Genomic DNA, 18,436 nt, shown 5'->3' with positions numbered 1-18,436 from the left:
CGCCACCTTTGCGTTTTTTCCCCAGCAGCCCAGTAGCTAGCTCGTACCATCCAAAAGGCACGCCTTTGCTGTGCGTCCGCCATCGATTCGACCTTCGACAGCTCTCGACCCCGATTTTTTTTTCTTCTCTTCTCTTTTCACGACACACCTTACGACCTCCTTTTTCCTCGCTCTCTCGAGTCTCCCGCTCCTTCAGTCGGAAGAGCGACCGTGGATCCGGTTATCGACATCACTGCTGACTCTGTTGTGCCTGTAGTGGTCGATATCTCTGGTTCTTTTCAGCTGCAGATGCCAGTTCCAGTTCCAGTTCACTCAAAGCAGCCTGCGCATCCCGTTATCAAGAAGTATCACATCGACGACGGCCATTCCAATCCCTTTTTCACTCTAACTTGCTCTCTCCCCGTGGCCCCCACGGGCCCACCTCCCTCCTTTGGCACCCGCGAGCAGTGGATCAACTCGCTGCCATCGTGGAGGAGGACAAAGCCTCGCAGGATTTGGGAGGAGGACTCTCGTCTTGTAGGCCGTTGTGCAGAGCAGGATTTTTCTCAAGGGTTAGCTGTCGCGGCCAACGCGTCTGTTATTAAAGGAGCGCACGCTGAAGCGTGCATTCCGCCCCTGTTCAATTTTATTCAGTCTCCAGCCCTACACACTTCTTCCACCGACGGTGACGCCGACGACGAAATGAGCTCAGAGGGTTCTACCGTCAGCCAATGCCATTCTGGCAGCCAGTGGGGTGACGGCTCGCCTTCTGCACGTAGCAAGATGAATGACCCCCCGGCTTCGTATGAGAGAGGCGCATTTTCACCCATCTTCGAGGAACCGTCTCCCGAAGATAATAGCGGCTCAAGTCCTATTGGGCCTGCTACTCCATTTGCAGACTTCGTCGACCGCGCTGTCGCAGCAGATGGTTACGACGGTGAATATGGTGTTCCTGCCATTTCCACCGACGACATACCCTACGGCATCAACAAGTGCGATTATGATTATTATCAGCCGCTGCCGTCCGTCGTTGAAGAACCTAAAGAGCCAGTCCTAGCTCCCGAGGTCGTAACTCCATCAGCATCTGTTGGATACAAAAAGCTGGCCGAGCCTTTATCCGAATGGATTGCAAATTATGTCTGGAAGACTTGTACTACTGAGAGCGCCTTCCCTTTCCGTGGAACACCGTATGTTTTCTGTTCCTAATTTCGTCTTCACTTACTCATACTTATAACTAGACCTACATTTTCGAGGCAGTATTCAAGGGCACCTCCTGAATATCTTGCTTCGCTTATTCATTCTTTGCTGTTGTCCACTCTTCTGCAGCCTTCCGCTATCTTCCTAGCTCTCTGGTACATCGTTCGCCTACCGGTCTCTTTCGGAACGATTCTTATCAGCAATGAAGATGTCAAAGAGCTTCGATTTAGAGCGGCTCTTCTCGGCACAGATCACGGGCATAATCAAGAGATGATGGAAGCTAGTGCGCCCTTCCGTCTTGCGGTTTTGGGGTGCATGCTCGCCAATAAATGGCTTGATGATCACACCTTTTCGAACAAGACTTGGTAAGCTGGCCTTTTACTCATCCGAACCGTTGTATTCATTCGTTTGTCCAGGCATACAATTTCCAATGTACCCATCCATGCGCTGAATCATCTTGAGTTCCTTGCCTTAGACATCTTTGGATACGACTTATCGATTACCAATGAACATTGGTCACAATGGCTTTCGCATGTGATGTCGTACCATTTGTCATTATCGTCATCTCATCCTCAGCCCATATCCCGTCCTTCGGCCAATCCACATTCCATTATTCGCAAGGCCATCGATGGGATCATCCAGGCACCGGCTGTCTGCAACTTCGATCCCTCCCATCCTCAGCCTGTATTCATGGGACTGGAGGAACGTCGGAGAGAAAAACTAGAGAGGGAGCATGCCATGGCAGTCGAGCTCGCCGAGTTCGACATCGATGAAGGTGGTCCTCTCCGTGAGGAATATATACCCAAACGACGAATCAGCGGAGCTAGTTCTACCTATAGCACTGGCTCCAGGGAGAATGATTCTCACGTTTCATCCGGCTGGGATAGGCGTAATGTTCAATCTGTCAAAGGACTGCCTCCTCCTGCCAAATGGAGTCCTGCGGCAGACGAGCCCATCTTGAGGGACAGGAACCGCGGTGGTGCGCAGTATATCGCAGTGCAACCGCCTCGGTTGAATGCCGTTCCCTATCATTTGATACCCGCGTACCCCCAGTGCCACGAAGTGGGATACCAGGGACATCATTGGCCTATGGGCGGTGCCTATGTACAGCCCCCTCCGATGCCTCTGGCCTACGCCTATGACATGGCAACTCTTCGCCCTACCGCCGTTCCTGTTTATAGCCACCAGCAGCTTGTTCTGCCAATTCCAATATCGCATTCTCGTTCGCATTCGCAACCATATCAAGACATTACAGATAGTCATAATCATCTGCGCTCATCCTCTCAATCTCAGTTCCAATACCGCTGTAGTGACATCCGTATGACTGCAAACGAAGGTTCATCTCCTCCCGTGGTGGATGGACAATGGGGTATGCATGATCAGGCGCATCCCGCATCTACGTTTGCTCCTCATAACAGTGTCAGTTACCAATCTGTGTGGCTCAGGACTTGAGCACGTCGCCCTCGTTTTCTCGGTTTTCAGGAACAAACCACAGAATGATTGATTCTCCCACTTAGACCGCATCTTCCTGTCAGCAATTCGTCACTGTTTATACATTACGCTCGATTTGACCCCCGATGACTCTACTGCAGTCGGTGGACTATTTTCACTCTCTCTTTTCAGCCAAAATGGGCTTGTACCTATTATTATGAGTAACCGGGTCTGTGGTCCCCACGGTCCAGCTTCCTTGTCTGTTTCATAGCGGTCTACATCCATCATCTTTCCACTCATCGACAATCGGCCTTCGCATATATATTTTCCGCATCACAATCGGCCCCTTCATCCATCAGCCGCATCTTACTGGATATCTGGAAAAGATGGGGCAGCAATCGTTCCTCGTTACAGGGGACTACACGAGACTTTTTTATGGTGTAGTATTACTGTCACGGCTTTTTGTTCTTTCTGCGCTTCTTCTCTTTTGACATGACATATTTTACTCTTCCCCTTCTCTGTAACGTTCACATCTACCTAATCCACGCTTCCACGTCGCATCGTATGCTTTTCCTCGATGTACGTTTTCTCATTTGTTACATACGTGGTTTGGTGTCTTTGGTCTCTGGATGCAAGACATTTTACGCACACGACCGATGGTATTTCACATAAAAACCATAAAACAACTATTTTCCTTTCCCTCCCGAGCTTCATTTGTTGCCATTTTCCTTTCATCTTTTTCGCATCATCGTAGGATACTTCCCCCCCCTACATTCCTTCTTCCGTCATTATCTCACTGTACATACGTACGTAGGTAAGTAGTTATGCCAATGTGTTTACGGGCTGCGGTCGCGACATGCTGCCGTCCCATACAACAAATTGTGTGACAATCGATTTCAGCTCCAATATCTGATTTTGTCAAAGGCTGGCGCCTACTTGGGTAAGACTATAAGATTGTATGAATTGGCCACCTCTGCTAATACAGCTCAGGTAAATGCAAGACTGTAAGACTGTATAATATGGCCACCTCAAATGTAACCGTTCAAACAGGTAAGCAGCGGTCCGCTTTGCCGAATTCTGCGCCTCTACCGGACCACGTCGTCTGGCTCTGAACGTCTTGTCACCTGCACCAGCCACATGAGATGAACTCTCTCTATTTAAGCAGGTGGTCTGTCTACCTTCAACAGCGGCCTATCTAATACAAGTTCATGGCCTGCACATGTGCTGCCGGCCTTATTCTTGCTTTTTTTACCTCCCTGGCCTTCTGTCAAAGCACCTTGGAACACGGCTTGAATGATGCTGGTATCACCGCTATCTTTCCTGGGAATTCAGCATACAAGAATGCAAGCAGACCGTGTCAGCATTTATATTCGTGATTCTCTCTTTGTCCTTACTCTTACTCCTCATTTTGAAAGTCAACCTGAGATTTGACTTCTCTCCCGCTGCTGTGGTATATCCCTCGACGGTTCGCGAGGTTTCAACTATAGTTCACCTTGGATACTCTGAAAAACTACGAGTTGTTGCCAGGGCTGGCGGGGTGATTTTTGTTGGAATCATAGTTTCGGCTGACAGCCTGACTTGTGGCCGCTTTGGCAGCATAGTTATATCGCCAACGGACTTGGAGGCGAGAACGGCACTCTCGTCATCGATTTAAGCAATATGACAGCCTTGAAATATGATGCGTCTTCTGGAATCGCGACGATCGAATCAGGTGCGAGACTGGGAGACGTAGCCCTCGCTTTAAATGATGTAGGAAGAGGTCTTCCTCATGGAAGCTGCCCTTACGTTGGAATTGGTGGACATGCTGGTCCGTTTCCATCAGCAGATGAAGAATTGACAGACAATTGACGTGTTTTGGTAGCTGGCGGTGGCTTTGGATTTCCGTCTCGAATGTGGGGTCTGATATTGGACAGAATTGTGTCGATGACGGTCGTTTTAGCTGACGGAACTATTACTTCCGCATCAAACGATGCCAATCCAGATCTTTTCTGGGTGTGTAAATGGCTTGCGTATGTCATGCCGCTCCGCTGATGGTACAGATTCAAGGCTTTGAGAGGTGCCGCGAGCTCATTTGGTATCATCACCTCTATGGAAATGGCGACGTCACCGATACCTTCGTATGCGGTCATCTTTAGCTATAATTGGCAGATGAAATATGAAAGTGCCGCAACCTCCTTCATCAAATTTCAAGCATTTGCTATGACGGACATCCCAGCCGAATTTGGAGCAGAAGTCGTTCTTACAAGCGGTGGTGAGGCGGGCAATGTTACCTTTGCGATCACAGGCGGATTCTTTGGCGAATCTGAAACTGCGCTGAACAACACGCTGGTGCCATTCTTAGCAGTTATGCCGTCTCCGACTAATGTAAGATACACCGGAAATGGAACGTGGATCAGTGCACTGCAGGACCTGGGTGGGGGTGTCCTTGACACACATACCGCAGGTCCTGATGGAACCAACACATTCTATGCCAAATCGTTGATGACTCCACAAGATGACCCGATAACATATGAAGCATCCGAAGCATTCATGAAGTCTCTTGCATACGATGGGTATGCTTCCGATACGGTAACTTTTACTCTAGTTGTACTAAGTATATTCTTTGATGTGTCATCAGAACTGGTTCGTGCAAGCCGAATTATATGGGGGCGGAAATTCCGCTATCAATGCGGTTCCTGTTGACTCAACATCATTTGCGACCAGGAGTGCACTGTTTACAATACAAGTATATACGGCGACCTATAACAATGCGCCGCCATTCCCTGATGATGGTTTCACTTTCTTAGACTGTAAGCATCTCGTAATATACAACTGTTCATATGGTAACCCCTGACGAACTTCTAGATCTTGTCAGCAATATCACGGCGGCTATGCATACTGGGTGGGACTACGGAGCATATGTCAATTACCCTGATGACCGTCTCAGAGATTGTGCGTGCATTGGACCCATATGATTTACTACTCCTAATGTTCTAGAGCGCAGGGCAATACCTCTACTACAAATCTCACTATCCGAGACTTAAGGCTATGAAAGCTCAGTATGATCCTACAGGTGTATTTGTGTTTCCTATAGGCATCGAGTGACTTTATGTCTAACACGAGTGTTCTGCATCTGTAATACGCAATCCTGATAACATCGCGATACTATATCTTGGACTCTTATCGTCATTGGAAATTTAGGAGTTTGTAAATCGAGCTATTGCAAATTAGAAAGCGGTGAATGCTATAACAGGCAATGCGAGCAAGAGAAAGATTTCATGTCACGTCACAGCAATTTTCCCTCTTTCGCTTTTTGTCTTTACTACTTTACGGTCGTCTGCTCACGCGATGGCCACATTCTTCAGTTCAATATTCTTTTGTTGTCGACGAAAACACTCGAAAGATTATGTATGTTTACCGTGACTACAGTCAATCTCATTGTCGAAATTTGGTACCCAGATTGTACCCAACGATGAAGAAGCTCGTCTCATTCTTCCGTCTACCGACCCCTTATCGTAAGCACAAATCTGAACGTCCTCCTTTGTCCTTCATTGACAGTGCTCTGCAGGCCGATAATTCCTAACGTCATCGTTATTGATCACCAAAAGTTGCAGGATAGGCTTGGGACCATTGTACGTTCAAAAGAGGGGTGAGTCACTGATTTCCTTGCGAAACCGTTGTCCTTATGACTGTATAGTAAAATGGTAAACGTAAACTCTCAAATACCTTTCAACCTTCACAATCAACCTTTGCCACAATCCTCGTTGTCGCGTTCCAACTCTCACTACAGGATATCGGCTCTGACGATGTTTTCATCACGGAATTACTCTCACAGCCTGAGCCATAGTGGCTCACGGACATCGTCTCCTTCTGATCGCCGCACCTCTTCAAGTGAAAGGACGAACGAGTATAGGCGAACTCCGATTCTTAACGCGCGGCTTGTCAAGGACTACGGAGCTACTGCTACGACGAGTAGAGGGAGGAAGGGCCGACTTGCCTCGGACACCTCAGGGGCGGGGGTCCCGGTTGGAAGTGAGACGATGATAGGACCGGAGGTCTGTGTTTCTGACTGTCTATGAATGACAGCTGACCGAGTATTCTGATAGTCGCCTGACTCCAGTCAGGGTGAGCCCAGCACCTTCACAATACCGGATATCGGTGCACTCGTGTTAAACTGGGACGATTGACATTCGCTTAAGGATTGATTTATTGCTTTGCTTTGCTTTCGATTATTCTATACCACCACGTTGCGGATTAATTCCATTGCTAGAGGCCCACCGTAAGTTTGTATTTAATCGTCGACTTTTATAGAACAGATCCATATTGTTATCAGCACATATATAACGTATACAAGACATTCATCACAGATGAATATCGTTCCGCTGTCTAGTGTCTACCTGCTGTGCTCTACTATAAATGAATCAACTTGAATGTCAAAAATGATCCTTTTACCAATAGTCGTGAATTTCGGCTCGGAACCACTTGATCACTTCCGAGTCTACCACTACCAACCGCAACATTTTCCGTTTTCCGAAGAATGCATTTATGGATATCCCATGGGATGCTGTAGAGCGTCAGAGGTCGCCCAATGAGCTATCCCACCATCTAAATGTTGTTTCAGGTCTTCCACGACAATGTGTTCCCACTGTTCGAATTTTCCGTCCGTTGCCAGCTGCCCGTCGAGAGCCCCGAGCCAAAGGTTTACTAGGAGGTAGGAAAATGGTGACTTGAAAGGAGAAGCCGATGAGAGACAGGGCTGGATACTTGTGAGGATATGCAGCGAGATGATCATCCCGGAAAGGCCGGCAAGCATCACACCAATGGGACGATATAATTGCCAGAAAAAGTCGACCAAAGCAATAGAAAAACAGACAATGGCGACATAAATGAAAAGGGCACCCAGACCGACAATGGAGGGAAAATGATACCGCTCAAGGGCTTGAAAGCGCTGGAAGAGCGCGGAAGTAAGACTCCGTGGCGCAGTATTTGTAGTACAAGATGCTCACATATTGATGTATTCTGCAAGACTTGGCCAAAGTTTGAATGTCACCAGATAAGTCGGAACGGAGAAGAAGATCAACCTATAAAGCTTATTTAGTAGTTCAGGCCGGAGGGCATTCATTGCCACTTACGTCGTATCCGTCCATCCACTGCTTGCAATGCAAGGAAAATACTGCAGTCATTACGCTGATCACTAAAGAGATCGCAAGAAAAGCATTGATGCGTATTGCATACGCAGGTGGGCCAGGCTCAGACAGGAAAGTGTAGGTCTCCGCGATCAAAGGCAAAATAATTGCGGAGAATATCCCAGCCTGTGGGGAAATGTGAGACGCATTTGAGGTCTACCTGAATAGCTGAGCTTACGAAGAGGAGCTGTAGGTCTAGTCGTTTGTGCCAGAGTTCGAAGCGTGCTTTATCGTACAAGTGGGCTTTCTTCGCGTAAAGTTTTAGGACCGATTCATCGTGACCTGTAGAGTCATGATTTTCTACGTTTTGAGCCTAGTTGAGAATTCAGAAAACGGGTCTTTATGCAGGAAACCGACGTCGCTTACCAGAGAGACATGTGGCTGGGGCCGTAGAAGCAATGCTACGTCCTGGGTATTAACAGCTATGTCAGGCGAGCTCTATCGGAAATTCAAATTTTTTGATAGAATGGATAACAAACAAATCACACCGAATTTTTCTCAGTCATGGGCGAACTTGAAGGAGAGGCGTCGGGGGGGTGCATACAGCATTGAAAATCCATTTCGATAGCTAGAGCTGTATGGCGACCTCATGTCATGAGTAGGGTCTATCAGTTACGTGGCCTGCTGATGCCTCCAGGCATGCATTGATGTAGGCATACAATTACTCAAATACTTCTCACGGAGAGAAGTGGAAAAAAACTCGCAAATTGCCGAGCTACTTTCGAACTTCGCCGTAATGTCCCCTTGTAATGCCATTCCGGTTCTTCTGCCCTGCACCTCCTTAATATACTAGCCCCAAGCATCCTGTTGATAATTCTGATACGTTGAGCTGGAGTTCTTTGGAGCCATTATTCTATGGAGCTCAGTCAGATCTATCAACATTCACGGACGCAATATCTGTCGCAATTTCTGCTTTTCTGCTGTTGCTGTCCTTAGCGCTTATCGAAGTAATCTGGCACATGTAACTGTCTTCCGAGTCATGTTATCGGTTTTGTGTATATCAGGCTGATTGCTCCCAGCATCAGTTGATGAATGCCTGATTATACAGTGATTATAGGGATTATAGTTCAGGACTCGGAGGAATTTGACTTAGGTGATTTGATTTTCTGATGTTATTGTCCTGTATGCATCTCCCCAATGCTGCATCCCATCTAAAGTTGATGAAGTTTTGATAAGGGAACAGTACGAGTGACGGTGTCATTCCCCATCCCTGGATCGACATAATTATATTCTAAGTAGCTCGACGGAAGCCTTGAGTATTACAACAGACTATTACATGTTTCTTTCTTTACGACGTAAAACCTAGATACGAACAACAATGAACGGTACCTGTTGTTATTGAATGAGCTACACCCACCCCAGTCACGCTAGTAAGGCAAACTTACCTCAACATCTTCCCCTTCTTCATCCATGACAAGCACCTCTACTAGCAAATGTTTGACGTGATGAGGGATTGGCTTTTTGCTGATGGTTTCCACGAGCTTGCTGAACTTCATTTCGAGCCGTTCCTTGCTTTGCTATTTCGTACGAATCCAAGTCAGTGCAGGTGAACCGGACGTAATGAACGGACAACAAACCTTCGGCTTGAGCATGAAAGAGCTCCACAACATGCTTACGCCTTGACTGACCATGCCGACGTCTAGCTGGTGCGTCTCGCTGAACCACGACACGATTTCTTGCAATGTGGGGTCATTCTTGAACTCGAACCTGTCCCAAAGTGTCCATTCCGTAGAGCCGTACTTGTTCTTTGCGGCAGCAATAGGTTCCGAGAAACCGAAAAAAGGCAATGCAAGGTTAACAAAGCCATTCTTATAATTTTCTAATTTATTCTTCCCATCGATAATCTGCTAAAAGTCAGAAAGGGAAAATACGCCACTCGCAGCACATACCTTGTACAACTCGAGACAAACCAGGCCCGTAACGAGAGCTGTGGTTGTCGCAATAGCCGGTATAATCTTACCAGCAATTTGTTTCGTTGTGTGGCGATCGGCCGGGGTGATACTATAATTCGTCGCACGCAAATTCGACGCAGCAGTGATAAAATCGATGTGGTGGTTGGTGTCATCATCCTTCTCGAAATCAACAGGATTCAATCGGTATCCCGCCAGAGAGGACGGCGCAGGAAGCTTGGTTATCAAGACATCACTATCATCTGAAGACAATATCGATGAACTTTTATTGCACAAGAGCAAGTAGACAGACCCACCTCCGTCACCTTCACTGTCGCCCTGAGGGACGGGATCATTGTCGTTGATCTGAACCTTCACACCACTACGCGGTGTAAATTCTGGTACGATCACAGAGTCGGCAACTCTGCGATAGACAGTCTCGTCGGTCTCTCCGCGCAAGCCATAATTGAAGGCATGAAGGTTGGCCGCGGCTATGATGAACTGAAGGTGGAGCGGCTGTACAAAAAAAAAATTCAGCGGTGTCTCTTAAGATGCTGAGCCAAACTCACGTCATTAGAGTTGAAAATTAGCGGATCAGGAGCACGCTTGGGACCACTCCAAAACGGTTGACCGGTACTGGTAGTTGCGTCTTTGGGCAAGCTAAACAGCAACTGCCGGATGTCATTGTTGTATTTCTCTTCAAACTGGAGTCTTGCCCAGACGATGCACTCCTCAAATGTCAACGGCTTGTCTGTGACAAGATAAGAGACCAGCTGTTCAATTTGCTCTTTATGTTGACCAGAGTATTTGAGCGTGCTTTCAAGATAGTTGGGTTCGGAAAGGTAAGCATTCACAGCCTGCGCAGGCTTGACAAAGAGGACATCGAATTGTTGTCGACTCCACTACGCGATCGTCAATACCTCAGAAACTGCACTCATGATTACACGCACCTCAATTGTGTGTTGTATAGCGTTCGGGAAGTTCTTGACGGTACAGGAGGGTGTTTCTTTCTCTGGTGGGTCCTGAGACGACGCGTAGGACTCAGTCAGATGAGGAATGACAACTTGGGTATTTCCCTTCGTTCCCAGAGTACCGGATTCAAGCAAAGGCTTCTCATAGAATACACATCGCTGATCCATGTACACCCCTTGAAAATATTATCAGCCGTGCGTCAGACAGTAGGGACCTAACTGACGAGCTTTCACATTGTCAAGTGCATTGGTAACGCCATCGATAGAGCTGAAGAATTCGTCGCCATAAATATCTACAAATCGATGAGCACACTTTTTCATAATGAGATCAGAAAGGGCGGTCGAACTTTCTGATGCTGGGCCTACGGCCTCCTGACTAGTGACGATTTTCCCCTTCAGATCAGGGTTCATGTCAGCGACCGCTGCCGCAGCCACTTCAGCCTTGAATTTGCCGATGTCTTTCGGCCTGAATAAGAATTGTCGATTCAGGTTGCTCTTCTCAATGGTATCGAGATCGGTCACTCGAATGGCACCCTCAGCCCCAGTGGCCAAACCCATCATACTCCAGTTCTTTAGCATTTCACAGCCAATAGCACCAGACCCAACGAGGAATTGACGATGGTTGGAAATTTTGTTTTGGAAGATTTTCCCGAAAACAGCGATTTGACCATCATATCGTGACCCGATGGGTTGGCAATCCTCTTCAGAAGGAATCGCGGAAGGCAGAGACTCAAGAGAATCGAAGTACAGGTGCTGAACCATGGGATGAAACTTGGCTGAACATGCCTTGAGTACTTCCTGGGCCACAAAGCCACCGATGACTGCTACCAAAGGAGACAGGTCGCCAGTAGCTTGGTAAGATAGCTCAGTTACGATCTTCTCATCAATGTCTGCATTGAGCTTCTTAGCAAGACTAAGGACCTCTTTAGCGTCAGCAGGATTCCTGGGTCGAGGGAACCGTTGGTATATGCTTCGGAATTCTGACAGAGCCTGGAATCCAGCATGGAGAGTGGCTGGCCTATCAAACTTGGCGAAGTCCGTCATGAAAAATTCTGGCGACTGCAGGGACTCCCGAAGGGATTTCTAAACAGCATGGTATGAGTTGATATCACGAGAGCAGATTATGAAAGCATGTACAAATTCGATGATCTTGGGCATCTTGACTTGAGTGAAGATACCACCAGTCTTGTATGTTCCAAAATTGGAAGTATCACCAATGGTGAACGTGTATGGTCCCTTCACAGAAATTTTACGGGGCTCACAGCCGTTAAGTTCCGTCATTCCTTGGACTTCGGTGAACGTAACAAAGTCGCCATCTTCAAGGCCATGTCGAGTCTCATCCAAGCAGGTGACAAGACCCTCATTATCCTATAGCCCAATCAAAGTTTGTCTTTTCTTACGCGACGGTGGATTCCTTACCTGATCGACAGACACAATCATGCCGCTCAGAGGCTGTTCACCTGTAGGATCCACGCACGTAAACTTGCTTCCGAAGTCGTTGAACACAGAACTACGTAGAGTAAGGATAGAAGAATTCCACAGAGATAGTTACGCACCCGAACAATCCGCGTATTTCGGCGGATATGAAGGAGATGCCGTTCTTGTGCGTCCAATCGTTGATCTCGAGCTGTTTGGCGAGTGAGACTCCACACAAGACGACGACCTGTCAGGCCTGAGAGTTGGAAATATGTCATAAAATTGATTGGCGTACTTGGAAGCCTTGGATGAGGTCAGGAGTGACTGCCTGACCCGCCTCTCCACCCAAGTTTCGCACAGGAACATACGCATTCAGCTCTGCCAGTCGAGGCACTGTCGCCTCTGCGCGGGACTTGCCAATATCTTCTTCCCTCAAGAAGAACTTGAAAAAAGGTTAGCCTAGAACAAAAGGCGAAGGACAGGAATGTACTTGGGAGCTCAAATCCTGTATGGTTACGGGCTCTGGGTCATAGATAGTGACGGATTTTACACCAGCTAGGACGACATCCTTGGCTGAAAATCAACTCAGTCTAGGAAATGGGTCAGATCAGTGAAAACGCGACCTATCTCGACACCTAGACCCTGGACCCCGACGATGAGGACATTTGAGGCGGCCATTTTCTTCATTGCTGGAGATCGTTTAGCACGAACTGCATCAAAACGCAAGAAATTCACCTTCGTGGCCTAGCACATACCTAGATAGTGCTTAGTTCAATGGCAAAAACAGTAGGAATTGGAGATACACCTACAGTTGACGCGAGTAGAGGCCCTCGTCGATGGCAGCCTCATCGACATCCATCTTGGCCGCCAGATTAGAATTATCCATGATGAAGGATGCCGTATCGTTGTACAATTGAAAATTCGTTCAGATGAATGTGACGGAGATGAGAAAGACAGGTGAGTTATAAGGAGAGCGTCACCAACGGTAGCTTACATTGACATCACAGCCACCGGTGATAGATCTCTATCACGTGGCCGAAATTCCTCAGCTTTCTGCAAGGTTCGGGCGGCGACCCCGACGCGACGGTGCTATTAAATAATGGTAGATATATTGTACAAACATTGCTATATACCCTCCGTATACAACTACTTGCGGTAGAACTATTGAGCATAATAAGCCTCGACGGGAGTCAGAATAAGATTGCGTCCTTACGTTGCGTCTATAGTTGAACCACAGAGATAAACAGCCCCGGTCAAAGCTACTCCGGAAACCACTATGAGGCTGTTAGGACAAGACAAACCTTGTATATTGATATTAGCTTACCGTTTGTGTGAGAACTCCCATTCTCTGTTGACGATCCTGAAAGCGATGTCTTCGTATGGTGGACCGGCGGTGAAATGCAGCAAAACTGTATCTTCGTTCCCAGGCTCCTTGACAATCTTATACGTCGGTGCCTTCGATTTGTCAATGAGGTCAGGATAGAAGATATTAAACTAATGGTAAAACATCGGTACAAGCCAATGAAGACGGGACGGATACATACCTTGTAGCCTTGGACGACTTTTGGGGGAGGATTATCCGTGCTAATACGGATGTCAGTGTATAAGACAGTTACCCGAAATACCACGTACTCATAGTGGGTTTGATTATACTTGTTCCACTCGTAGCCGGTATGGACCCGATTGAAATATCTAGGCTTGCGTGGGCGATACTTATCTTCCCAGTTATAGCTGGTCGGGTTGGTAATGTTCTCCTCCAGATTAAACAGCTCTTCCTCCTCATCAAGCTCCCGCTCCGCTTCTGCCCTGTACAACGCTTCCGAAGCGAGATCAGCTCCGCTGGGCACTTCCTCATCCTGAGTTTCGACTCTCTGCTGGACGGCTTTGGCAACGAATCTCGAAGCGGCAACAGCCCTACGCTGTGCAAACTACATAATACAATGAGCACATTTGAGCAGCATCATTGATGGTACATTGACTTGCCAGAGCTCGGCGATCTTCCTGCTCTGTTAGAATATCAATTTGTCGGTCTTCCGCTGATAGTTTAATGATGTCAATCAATGGCGGACTCATCGCCCGGTCATATTCCTCTATATCTTGGACATCATGGATGTCAGGATCCGGGACATCTGCTTCGATATCTTTAGGAATCCAAGGTTTAGAAGAAGCTGATTTCGCTACGCCAGCAAGAAGTTCTTCTTGCGCTTGCAGGGCTTCATCGCGCTGGCGCTTGCGAAGCTGTTCAAGACGGTTGCGAACGACTACCTCATGGAAACTTTTCAGCTTCGCCTGGATATGATTTAGAAATAGTGACTGATAAGTACTGAAAGAGCACTACCTTTGCCTTCCAAACGAGAAGCCTTCGTAGTAAATTTTCCCAGTAATCGTTGTCGACCGTTTCACCGCTCGTTAACTTATCTTGAATTTGTCGTTGGAGAGAGCTGAGTTCATCATATGATTTGCCAGACAGTAGTGTCGTGATGTCATCCTCTACAGCGGCGGCAGTCTCAATGCCCATTCGGTCGTTTACTTTGATCCTCTCCAACTGATCCTTACAGACTACCATCATGTTCTAAGTTCAAGTGTACATCAATATATTTTCTAGACCAAAAGTTGCAAATACTCACAGTCCAGAACTCAATGTTAATGGGGACTTGCTCTAATGTCAGGTATCGTTCGATATCGTCATGCAGTTCCTCCACTTGCTCATCGGTAAGATTCTGGATAAAAGTAAGAGCAACATTGAATAAAAGCATACACTACTCACGTCAAATATATTATATGGCTCATCCAAGTCAATCTCCAAACCGGCATCCTCTTCGCCACCGTCATCTTCTTCAGTAGATGGATTAACATACTTCAAGTTCAGTGCAAGAAAGTCAATAGCCTTGGCGCGCTTCTCTTGAATCCGGATTGTTGCACGCTTTCTTTCCTGCTCCAGCCTGAAATCGCCTTCCTTTGACAACCACTCCGACATCTGAGCAGATTCCTGAAGACGTTGCATTCGAAGTTCCTCCTCTTCCCTGAGACGCTGGTCAGCCTCACGTTCAGCCCTTCTTTTGTTCAACCGTTCCAACTCGTCCTTGGCTTCTTGGCGTCGGATGGCATCACGGCGCTGCGACTCGGCGTAGGTCAACCCCTCCTTTTTGTCTCTTTCGTTTTTCTTATGCCATCGAAACTGTTGTCCTAGGTTGACATCGTGAAAAGGGTTATCGGTTGCACTATAAACACTGAGCTCGGCGACTTGACGAGCTTCCTCCTCCTCTTTTATGCGCTTCTTCTCTGCTTTCCGGGCTTTGCGTTCCTCTGACTTGTCCCGTTTACGCCTGTCGGATATGAGAAGGGAAGGGAAGGGTAAGGGAAACACTTACCTTTTTCTGCGTTCTCTACTGCTATCCCTATCACGACGTTGAGAAGAAGGGTCTCTCTCCCCACTCGGGCTCCGACGACGTTTATGATGCTCGTCTCGTTCGCTGTAACCGTCTGTTCCCAGGGATTTTCTGTCACGATTAGAACGCTCTGCCTCCCTACCACATTCATCGTACCTTCGAGTGGGAGAGGATGGGTGGGCGGAGGAATGTCTTCCCATTGTCGACTCTCGGTTGTGACGGTCGTGGATGGAGAGGACTAACTGTGGCTGTGTCACCCGGCTAATCTTCTTTTTTCGGGTTTGTCAGCCTATCACCATCATGCTGTGGTGCGTGTGCACCTGGACACACTATTGTGTTTTGACTAGCGAAATTCCTTCGTCAAGCACGAATAAACTCACTCCAGACAAATTCCTGCCTCCCTATAATCGTCTCTTTTGCTTATCCGCGCAATATTTTGGGTGGGGTTGCTCTGTCGCGTTTTACCGTTGCTGCCTTTCTTTTCTATTTTTTTCTAATCAACTGCTAATCCATTTCAAGGGCATGGCACCTTAATAACAAGCCTTGTGAAGAATGCTACCTGCAGCTCTTACATCAAGAGGCTTTCGTTGGACAGGGCTGCGGGTTCGTTGCAAGTACAGTACGGTGCCATCAATGGAAATCAAAAGTTGCACGGTACCGATATTCATTCTCCTCGCGCTTCGGGAACGTCTTTATCCAGTGAAAGTCCGAGGCCTGACCTGGCCTGACAGGCTTGACCGTGCAGAAGCTTCATCGATGATCCACAAAGCTAGGGTTTGCGGTCTCCTCGTGATGAAGCCCGAATATTTGGCCTTCATTGACGGTCTCTTTTAGAAGTAAAATAACCTTCTCAGAGCACTCCGGACATGGCTCGAGCAGGATCCTGGTGATTCGGCTCAGTTTCCATCGCACTTACGTCGGACAAATACTTCGACAGCTGCCTGGGTTATGTTTTCTCACTGATTCTGGGGCCTAGAAATTACTCAACACCGTCTTGACCAACATGGGGATCATTCAGGTTGCCCGACGGGTGCCTGCGTATGTTTTGATTGGCAGTTGGGTGATTGCATCATGGAAAGACAAGACCATTGAAGGAACGGAACCAAGAGTGGGTGTGCTGTGAAAACTATCACCACCGCATTGGTTCGTCGATGCATGTCCTGGAGGCCAAATCCTGCTCTGCCAGCTTCTTGTTGACTTGCTTTCTTCTGCGCTTCAATACCTTTCCAGCGAATTACTATAACATTGTCCACCCAGCGTAATCATGTCTTCCCTCGGACGTTGTATTAACCCGTTTGCATAACCTGGATTGTTCAGTGGATCATGATGGAACCTGTCATATCATTCAGAGTGAAGATATTCCTGGACGCATCAAAGCTGACAAATTTTGATGCAGGATCCGTAGGTACCGCTAAACTTGATTGCAGCCGCTTTACCCTCGATTCTCGATCACGTTTGTAGGCGCACGATCATCACAGCCATTTTTTTTGTCCTCCGCAGAGGAGAGGAGCTGGTACTTTCTTCCCATGGGGGCTTCTTTTCTGTTTGGATCACCGCGTCGGTCTTCCCTCGGACGTGTTTACTTTGCGGTCTCTGCGTTCAAGCGAGTTTGGGCTCGGGTTCACCGGTTTAGGTACTACCCAGACTTGTGAACATCAAGGAACTAACGACTCTTTACCTACGCTGGAAAGCAGACATCATCCCCACGATCTACGCTTAGGCACTGGCTATGCCGGCAAATAATATACCCTTAAAAATATGGATTATGCAGGACCTGAACGCGTCTCTATAAATTGGAGAGAGATTTATCCTTTCCACCCAGCATCTTGAGCTTCGTCCAAGGTCTTTATCTAGTACAATGCGCTTCTTCTCTGCTCTCCTCGTAACCGTTGCGACCGCCCTCGTTGTCCGTGGTGCTGCCACCCTGAATGCCACAGAGGCCGCGATTTCGTCGTCCCTCAGTGTCAGCCTGAATAAAGGCAACAACTATGGCGCTCCCATCCCGCCCTGGAAGTCGGGATGTTCGCCAGGATGGTACTACGGCGATCATCCCGATTACCTGCAGATCTCCCTGCCTTTGTTAAAGGACAGCGTAGGTTTCACAAACACACATTCGTGGATGAAATCTGACATTTATATATCCTAGCTAATCTGCTGGCTCTTGGACTTATTGCAGCTTGGCTTCCTTTGCCCCCAGCCTCCTTACCATCAATCCCCTCCCTCGAACAACGATGGCTACAAACTGGTATTCTACAATTATAGCGGGGCCGTCGAAGGTGACGACTATTTGACCTACGGACTGGTTGACACTGTTGGGGGTACGCCAGTTACACCCCATTTTTCGTCGCCGTTTCTCACAGTAACCCTGTAGAGTGCATGGACATGTGCGACAGCGTTGACGGATGCAATTTCATTAATCGTGAATTTGGTTTTTTTTTTCCCATACTTCTTCTAGCCCTGACTTATTTAATACAGCCTATCATGATGTTAATGGAAAGGTCCGTCTGATGCAATACTTGTACTAGTAGATCCTGATCTCCCCACAGAACGGAAGCCCACTTTTGACATGCTCGCTTTTCAGCAAGTGCCATGGCATTGAGGACGCCATTAACTATGGTGGACAGACGCAGCCTGACGGTTCCATTGACTACATCACCGACAGCGCAGGATATTGCAAGGATTGATTGATTAGGCACATATTTAGGGTACCAAAAGGACATAACATTTCTTCTGGTTTTCGAGTAGTTTGACTGTTTACGGTGTTGGCCTGTGTGTTCTCACCAAAAAAAACAGCAACTATATGTATTGTTTTTTCTCAAGAAATAAGCTACCAAGAGGATTTGATGCGCCTTAGCTAGAGCCGTGAAATGATCCTGGACGATTATCTAGGAGCTGTATTCCTCAGGAATGCTGGGACAGATTCACGAACACAAGAAACATAGACGTGTATACATTATGCAGGTAACTAGATACCCAGAATTTGCGCGCATCGTCACCCC

At 47.5% G+C, this 18,436-nt stretch overlaps 8 protein-coding genes across 8 annotated transcripts; 5 read left to right on the top strand and 3 right to left on the bottom strand.

The window, feature by feature from the left end:
* Positions 1–186: 186 nt before the first annotated feature.
* Positions 187–2,659, top strand: BT62DRAFT_685226 (uncharacterized protein). The gene is made up of 3 exons (XM_043181863.1): positions 187–1,166; positions 1,218–1,541; positions 1,593–2,659. Exons 1-3 carry the CDS (start codon positions 289–291, stop codon positions 2,626–2,628), a joined length of 2,238 nt encoding a protein of 745 aa, XP_043042959.1. The 5' UTR covers positions 187–288; the 3' UTR covers positions 2,629–2,659.
* Positions 2,660–3,694: 1,035 nt separating this feature from the next.
* On the top strand, positions 3,695–5,824 carry BT62DRAFT_985739 (glucooligosaccharide oxidase). The gene is made up of 8 exons (XM_043189961.1): positions 3,695–3,963; positions 4,023–4,144; positions 4,204–4,414; positions 4,469–4,599; positions 4,654–5,175; positions 5,225–5,396; positions 5,452–5,538; positions 5,591–5,824. The coding sequence occupies exons 1-8, from the start codon at positions 3,816–3,818 to the stop codon at positions 5,689–5,691; spliced, it is 1,494 nt and encodes a 497-aa protein (XP_043042958.1). The 5' UTR covers positions 3,695–3,815; the 3' UTR covers positions 5,692–5,824.
* Positions 5,825–5,880: 56 nt separating this feature from the next.
* On the top strand, positions 5,881–7,032 carry BT62DRAFT_1073929 (uncharacterized protein). Its single transcript, XM_043178979.1, has 5 exons — positions 5,881–5,994; positions 6,046–6,101; positions 6,155–6,235; positions 6,284–6,641; positions 6,693–7,032. Exons 1-5 carry the CDS (start codon positions 5,935–5,937, stop codon positions 6,771–6,773), a joined length of 636 nt encoding a protein of 211 aa, XP_043042957.1. The 5' UTR covers positions 5,881–5,934; the 3' UTR covers positions 6,774–7,032.
* BT62DRAFT_929419 (uncharacterized protein) lies at positions 6,863–8,426 on the bottom strand. Its single transcript, XM_043185719.1, has 6 exons — positions 8,261–8,426; positions 8,139–8,210; positions 7,951–8,085; positions 7,719–7,898; positions 7,593–7,667; positions 6,863–7,534 (listed from the first exon to the last, which is right to left on the bottom strand). The coding sequence occupies exons 1-6, from the start codon at positions 8,330–8,332 to the stop codon at positions 7,130–7,132; spliced, it is 939 nt and encodes a 312-aa protein (XP_043042956.1). The 5' UTR covers positions 8,333–8,426; the 3' UTR covers positions 6,863–7,129.
* Positions 8,427–8,871: 445 nt separating this feature from the next.
* Positions 8,872–13,032, bottom strand: BT62DRAFT_929418 (ubiquitin activating enzyme). Its single transcript, XM_043185718.1, has 17 exons — positions 12,858–13,032; positions 12,784–12,803; positions 12,672–12,737; positions 12,539–12,621; positions 12,344–12,490; positions 12,189–12,295; positions 12,052–12,142; positions 11,770–12,000; positions 10,980–11,715; positions 10,857–10,925; positions 10,612–10,808; positions 10,231–10,563; positions 9,979–10,177; positions 9,662–9,924; positions 9,350–9,616; positions 9,158–9,289; positions 8,872–9,101 (listed from the first exon to the last, which is right to left on the bottom strand). Exons 1-17 carry the CDS (start codon positions 12,932–12,934, stop codon positions 9,075–9,077), a joined length of 3,045 nt encoding a protein of 1,014 aa, XP_043042955.1. The 5' UTR covers positions 12,935–13,032; the 3' UTR covers positions 8,872–9,074.
* Positions 13,033–13,103: 71 nt separating this feature from the next.
* On the bottom strand, positions 13,104–15,680 carry BT62DRAFT_929417 (uncharacterized protein). The gene is made up of 10 exons (XM_043185717.1): positions 15,420–15,680; positions 14,816–15,374; positions 14,676–14,768; positions 14,387–14,620; positions 14,032–14,337; positions 13,681–13,976; positions 13,593–13,632; positions 13,373–13,542; positions 13,262–13,322; positions 13,104–13,209 (listed from the first exon to the last, which is right to left on the bottom strand). Exons 1-10 carry the CDS (start codon positions 15,635–15,637, stop codon positions 13,195–13,197), a joined length of 1,992 nt encoding a protein of 663 aa, XP_043042954.1. The 5' UTR covers positions 15,638–15,680; the 3' UTR covers positions 13,104–13,194.
* A 390-nt stretch (positions 15,681–16,070) lies between these two features.
* On the top strand, positions 16,071–17,180 carry BT62DRAFT_1003035 (uncharacterized protein; the record flags this gene model as incomplete). Its single annotated transcript, XM_043176895.1, has 3 exons — positions 16,071–16,260; positions 16,865–16,890; positions 16,938–17,180. 3 exons carry the CDS (start codon positions 16,071–16,073, stop codon positions 17,178–17,180), a joined length of 459 nt encoding a protein of 152 aa, XP_043042953.1.
* Positions 16,938–18,414, top strand: BT62DRAFT_1073925 (uncharacterized protein). Its single transcript, XM_043178978.1, has 5 exons — positions 16,938–17,529; positions 17,584–17,755; positions 17,809–17,856; positions 17,913–17,935; positions 17,984–18,414. Exons 1-5 carry the CDS (start codon positions 17,296–17,298, stop codon positions 18,119–18,121), a joined length of 615 nt encoding a protein of 204 aa, XP_043042952.1. The 5' UTR covers positions 16,938–17,295; the 3' UTR covers positions 18,122–18,414.
* The last annotated feature ends 22 nt before the right edge of the window (positions 18,415–18,436 follow it).

Source organism: Guyanagaster necrorhizus (assembly GCF_019112545.1).
Source record: "Guyanagaster necrorhizus MCA 3950 unplaced genomic scaffold BT62scaffold_6, whole genome shotgun sequence".
Taxonomy (NCBI): domain Eukaryota; kingdom Fungi; phylum Basidiomycota; class Agaricomycetes; order Agaricales; family Physalacriaceae; genus Guyanagaster; species Guyanagaster necrorhizus.
The sequence above is the reverse complement of the archived record's forward strand: the minus strand, read 5'-3'. Positions and strand labels throughout refer to the sequence as shown.

Coding starts and splice junctions, on each gene's coding strand:
- BT62DRAFT_685226 (XM_043181863.1), top strand. CDS start 289: ATGCCAGTTCCAGTTCCAGTTCACTCAAAGCAGCCTGCGCATCCCGTT. Junction 1,167..1,217: donor TTCCCTTTCCGTGGAACACC/GTATGTTTTCTG, acceptor ACTTATAACTAG/ACCTACATTTTCGAGGCAGT. Junction 1,542..1,592: donor ACCTTTTCGAACAAGACTTG/GTAAGCTGGCCT, acceptor TCGTTTGTCCAG/GCATACAATTTCCAATGTAC.
- BT62DRAFT_985739 (XM_043189961.1), top strand. CDS start 3,816: ATGGCCTGCACATGTGCTGCCGGCCTTATTCTTGCTTTTTTTACCTCC. Junction 4,145..4,203: donor TTGTTGCCAGGGCTGGCGGG/GTGATTTTTGTT, acceptor CCGCTTTGGCAG/CATAGTTATATCGCCAACGG. Junction 4,415..4,468: donor TGGAATTGGTGGACATGCTG/GTCCGTTTCCAT, acceptor GTGTTTTGGTAG/CTGGCGGTGGCTTTGGATTT.
- BT62DRAFT_1073929 (XM_043178979.1), top strand. CDS start 5,935: ATGGCCACATTCTTCAGTTCAATATTCTTTTGTTGTCGACGAAAACAC. Junction 6,102..6,154: donor CCGTCTACCGACCCCTTATC/GTAAGCACAAAT, acceptor AGTGCTCTGCAG/GCCGATAATTCCTAACGTCA. Junction 6,236..6,283: donor ATTGTACGTTCAAAAGAGGG/GTGAGTCACTGA, acceptor ATGACTGTATAG/TAAAATGGTAAACGTAAACT.
- BT62DRAFT_929419 (XM_043185719.1), bottom strand. CDS start 8,332: ATGGATTTTCAATGCTGTATGCACCCCCCCGACGCCTCTCCTTCAAGT. Junction 7,899..7,950: donor TAGACCTACAGCTCCTCTTC/GTAAGCTCAGCT, acceptor ATTTCCCCACAG/GCTGGGATATTCTCCGCAAT. Junction 7,668..7,718: donor AGTGGATGGACGGATACGAC/GTAAGTGGCAAT, acceptor TAAGCTTTATAG/GTTGATCTTCTTCTCCGTTC.
- BT62DRAFT_929418 (XM_043185718.1), bottom strand. CDS start 12,934: ATGGATAATTCTAATCTGGCGGCCAAGATGGATGTCGATGAGGCTGCC. Junction 12,738..12,783: donor GTATGTGCTAGGCCACGAAG/GTGAATTTCTTG, acceptor AACGATCTCCAG/CAATGAAGAAAATGGCCGCC. Junction 9,925..9,978: donor CGACAGTGAAGGTGACGGAG/GTGGGTCTGTCT, acceptor TATTGTCTTCAG/ATGATAGTGATGTCTTGATA.
- BT62DRAFT_929417 (XM_043185717.1), bottom strand. CDS start 15,637: ATGGGAAGACATTCCTCCGCCCACCCATCCTCTCCCACTCGAAGGTAC. Junction 14,769..14,815: donor AGCCATATAATATATTTGAC/GTGAGTAGTGTA, acceptor ACTTTTATCCAG/AATCTTACCGATGAGCAAGT. Junction 13,977..14,031: donor AGGAAGATCGCCGAGCTCTG/GCAAGTCAATGT, acceptor TGTATTATGTAG/TTTGCACAGCGTAGGGCTGT.
- BT62DRAFT_1073925 (XM_043178978.1), top strand. CDS start 17,296: ATGCGCTTCTTCTCTGCTCTCCTCGTAACCGTTGCGACCGCCCTCGTT. Junction 17,530..17,583: donor TGCCTTTGTTAAAGGACAGC/GTAGGTTTCACA, acceptor TATATATCCTAG/CTAATCTGCTGGCTCTTGGA. Junction 17,756..17,808: donor ACTGGTTGACACTGTTGGGG/GTACGCCAGTTA, acceptor GTAACCCTGTAG/AGTGCATGGACATGTGCGAC.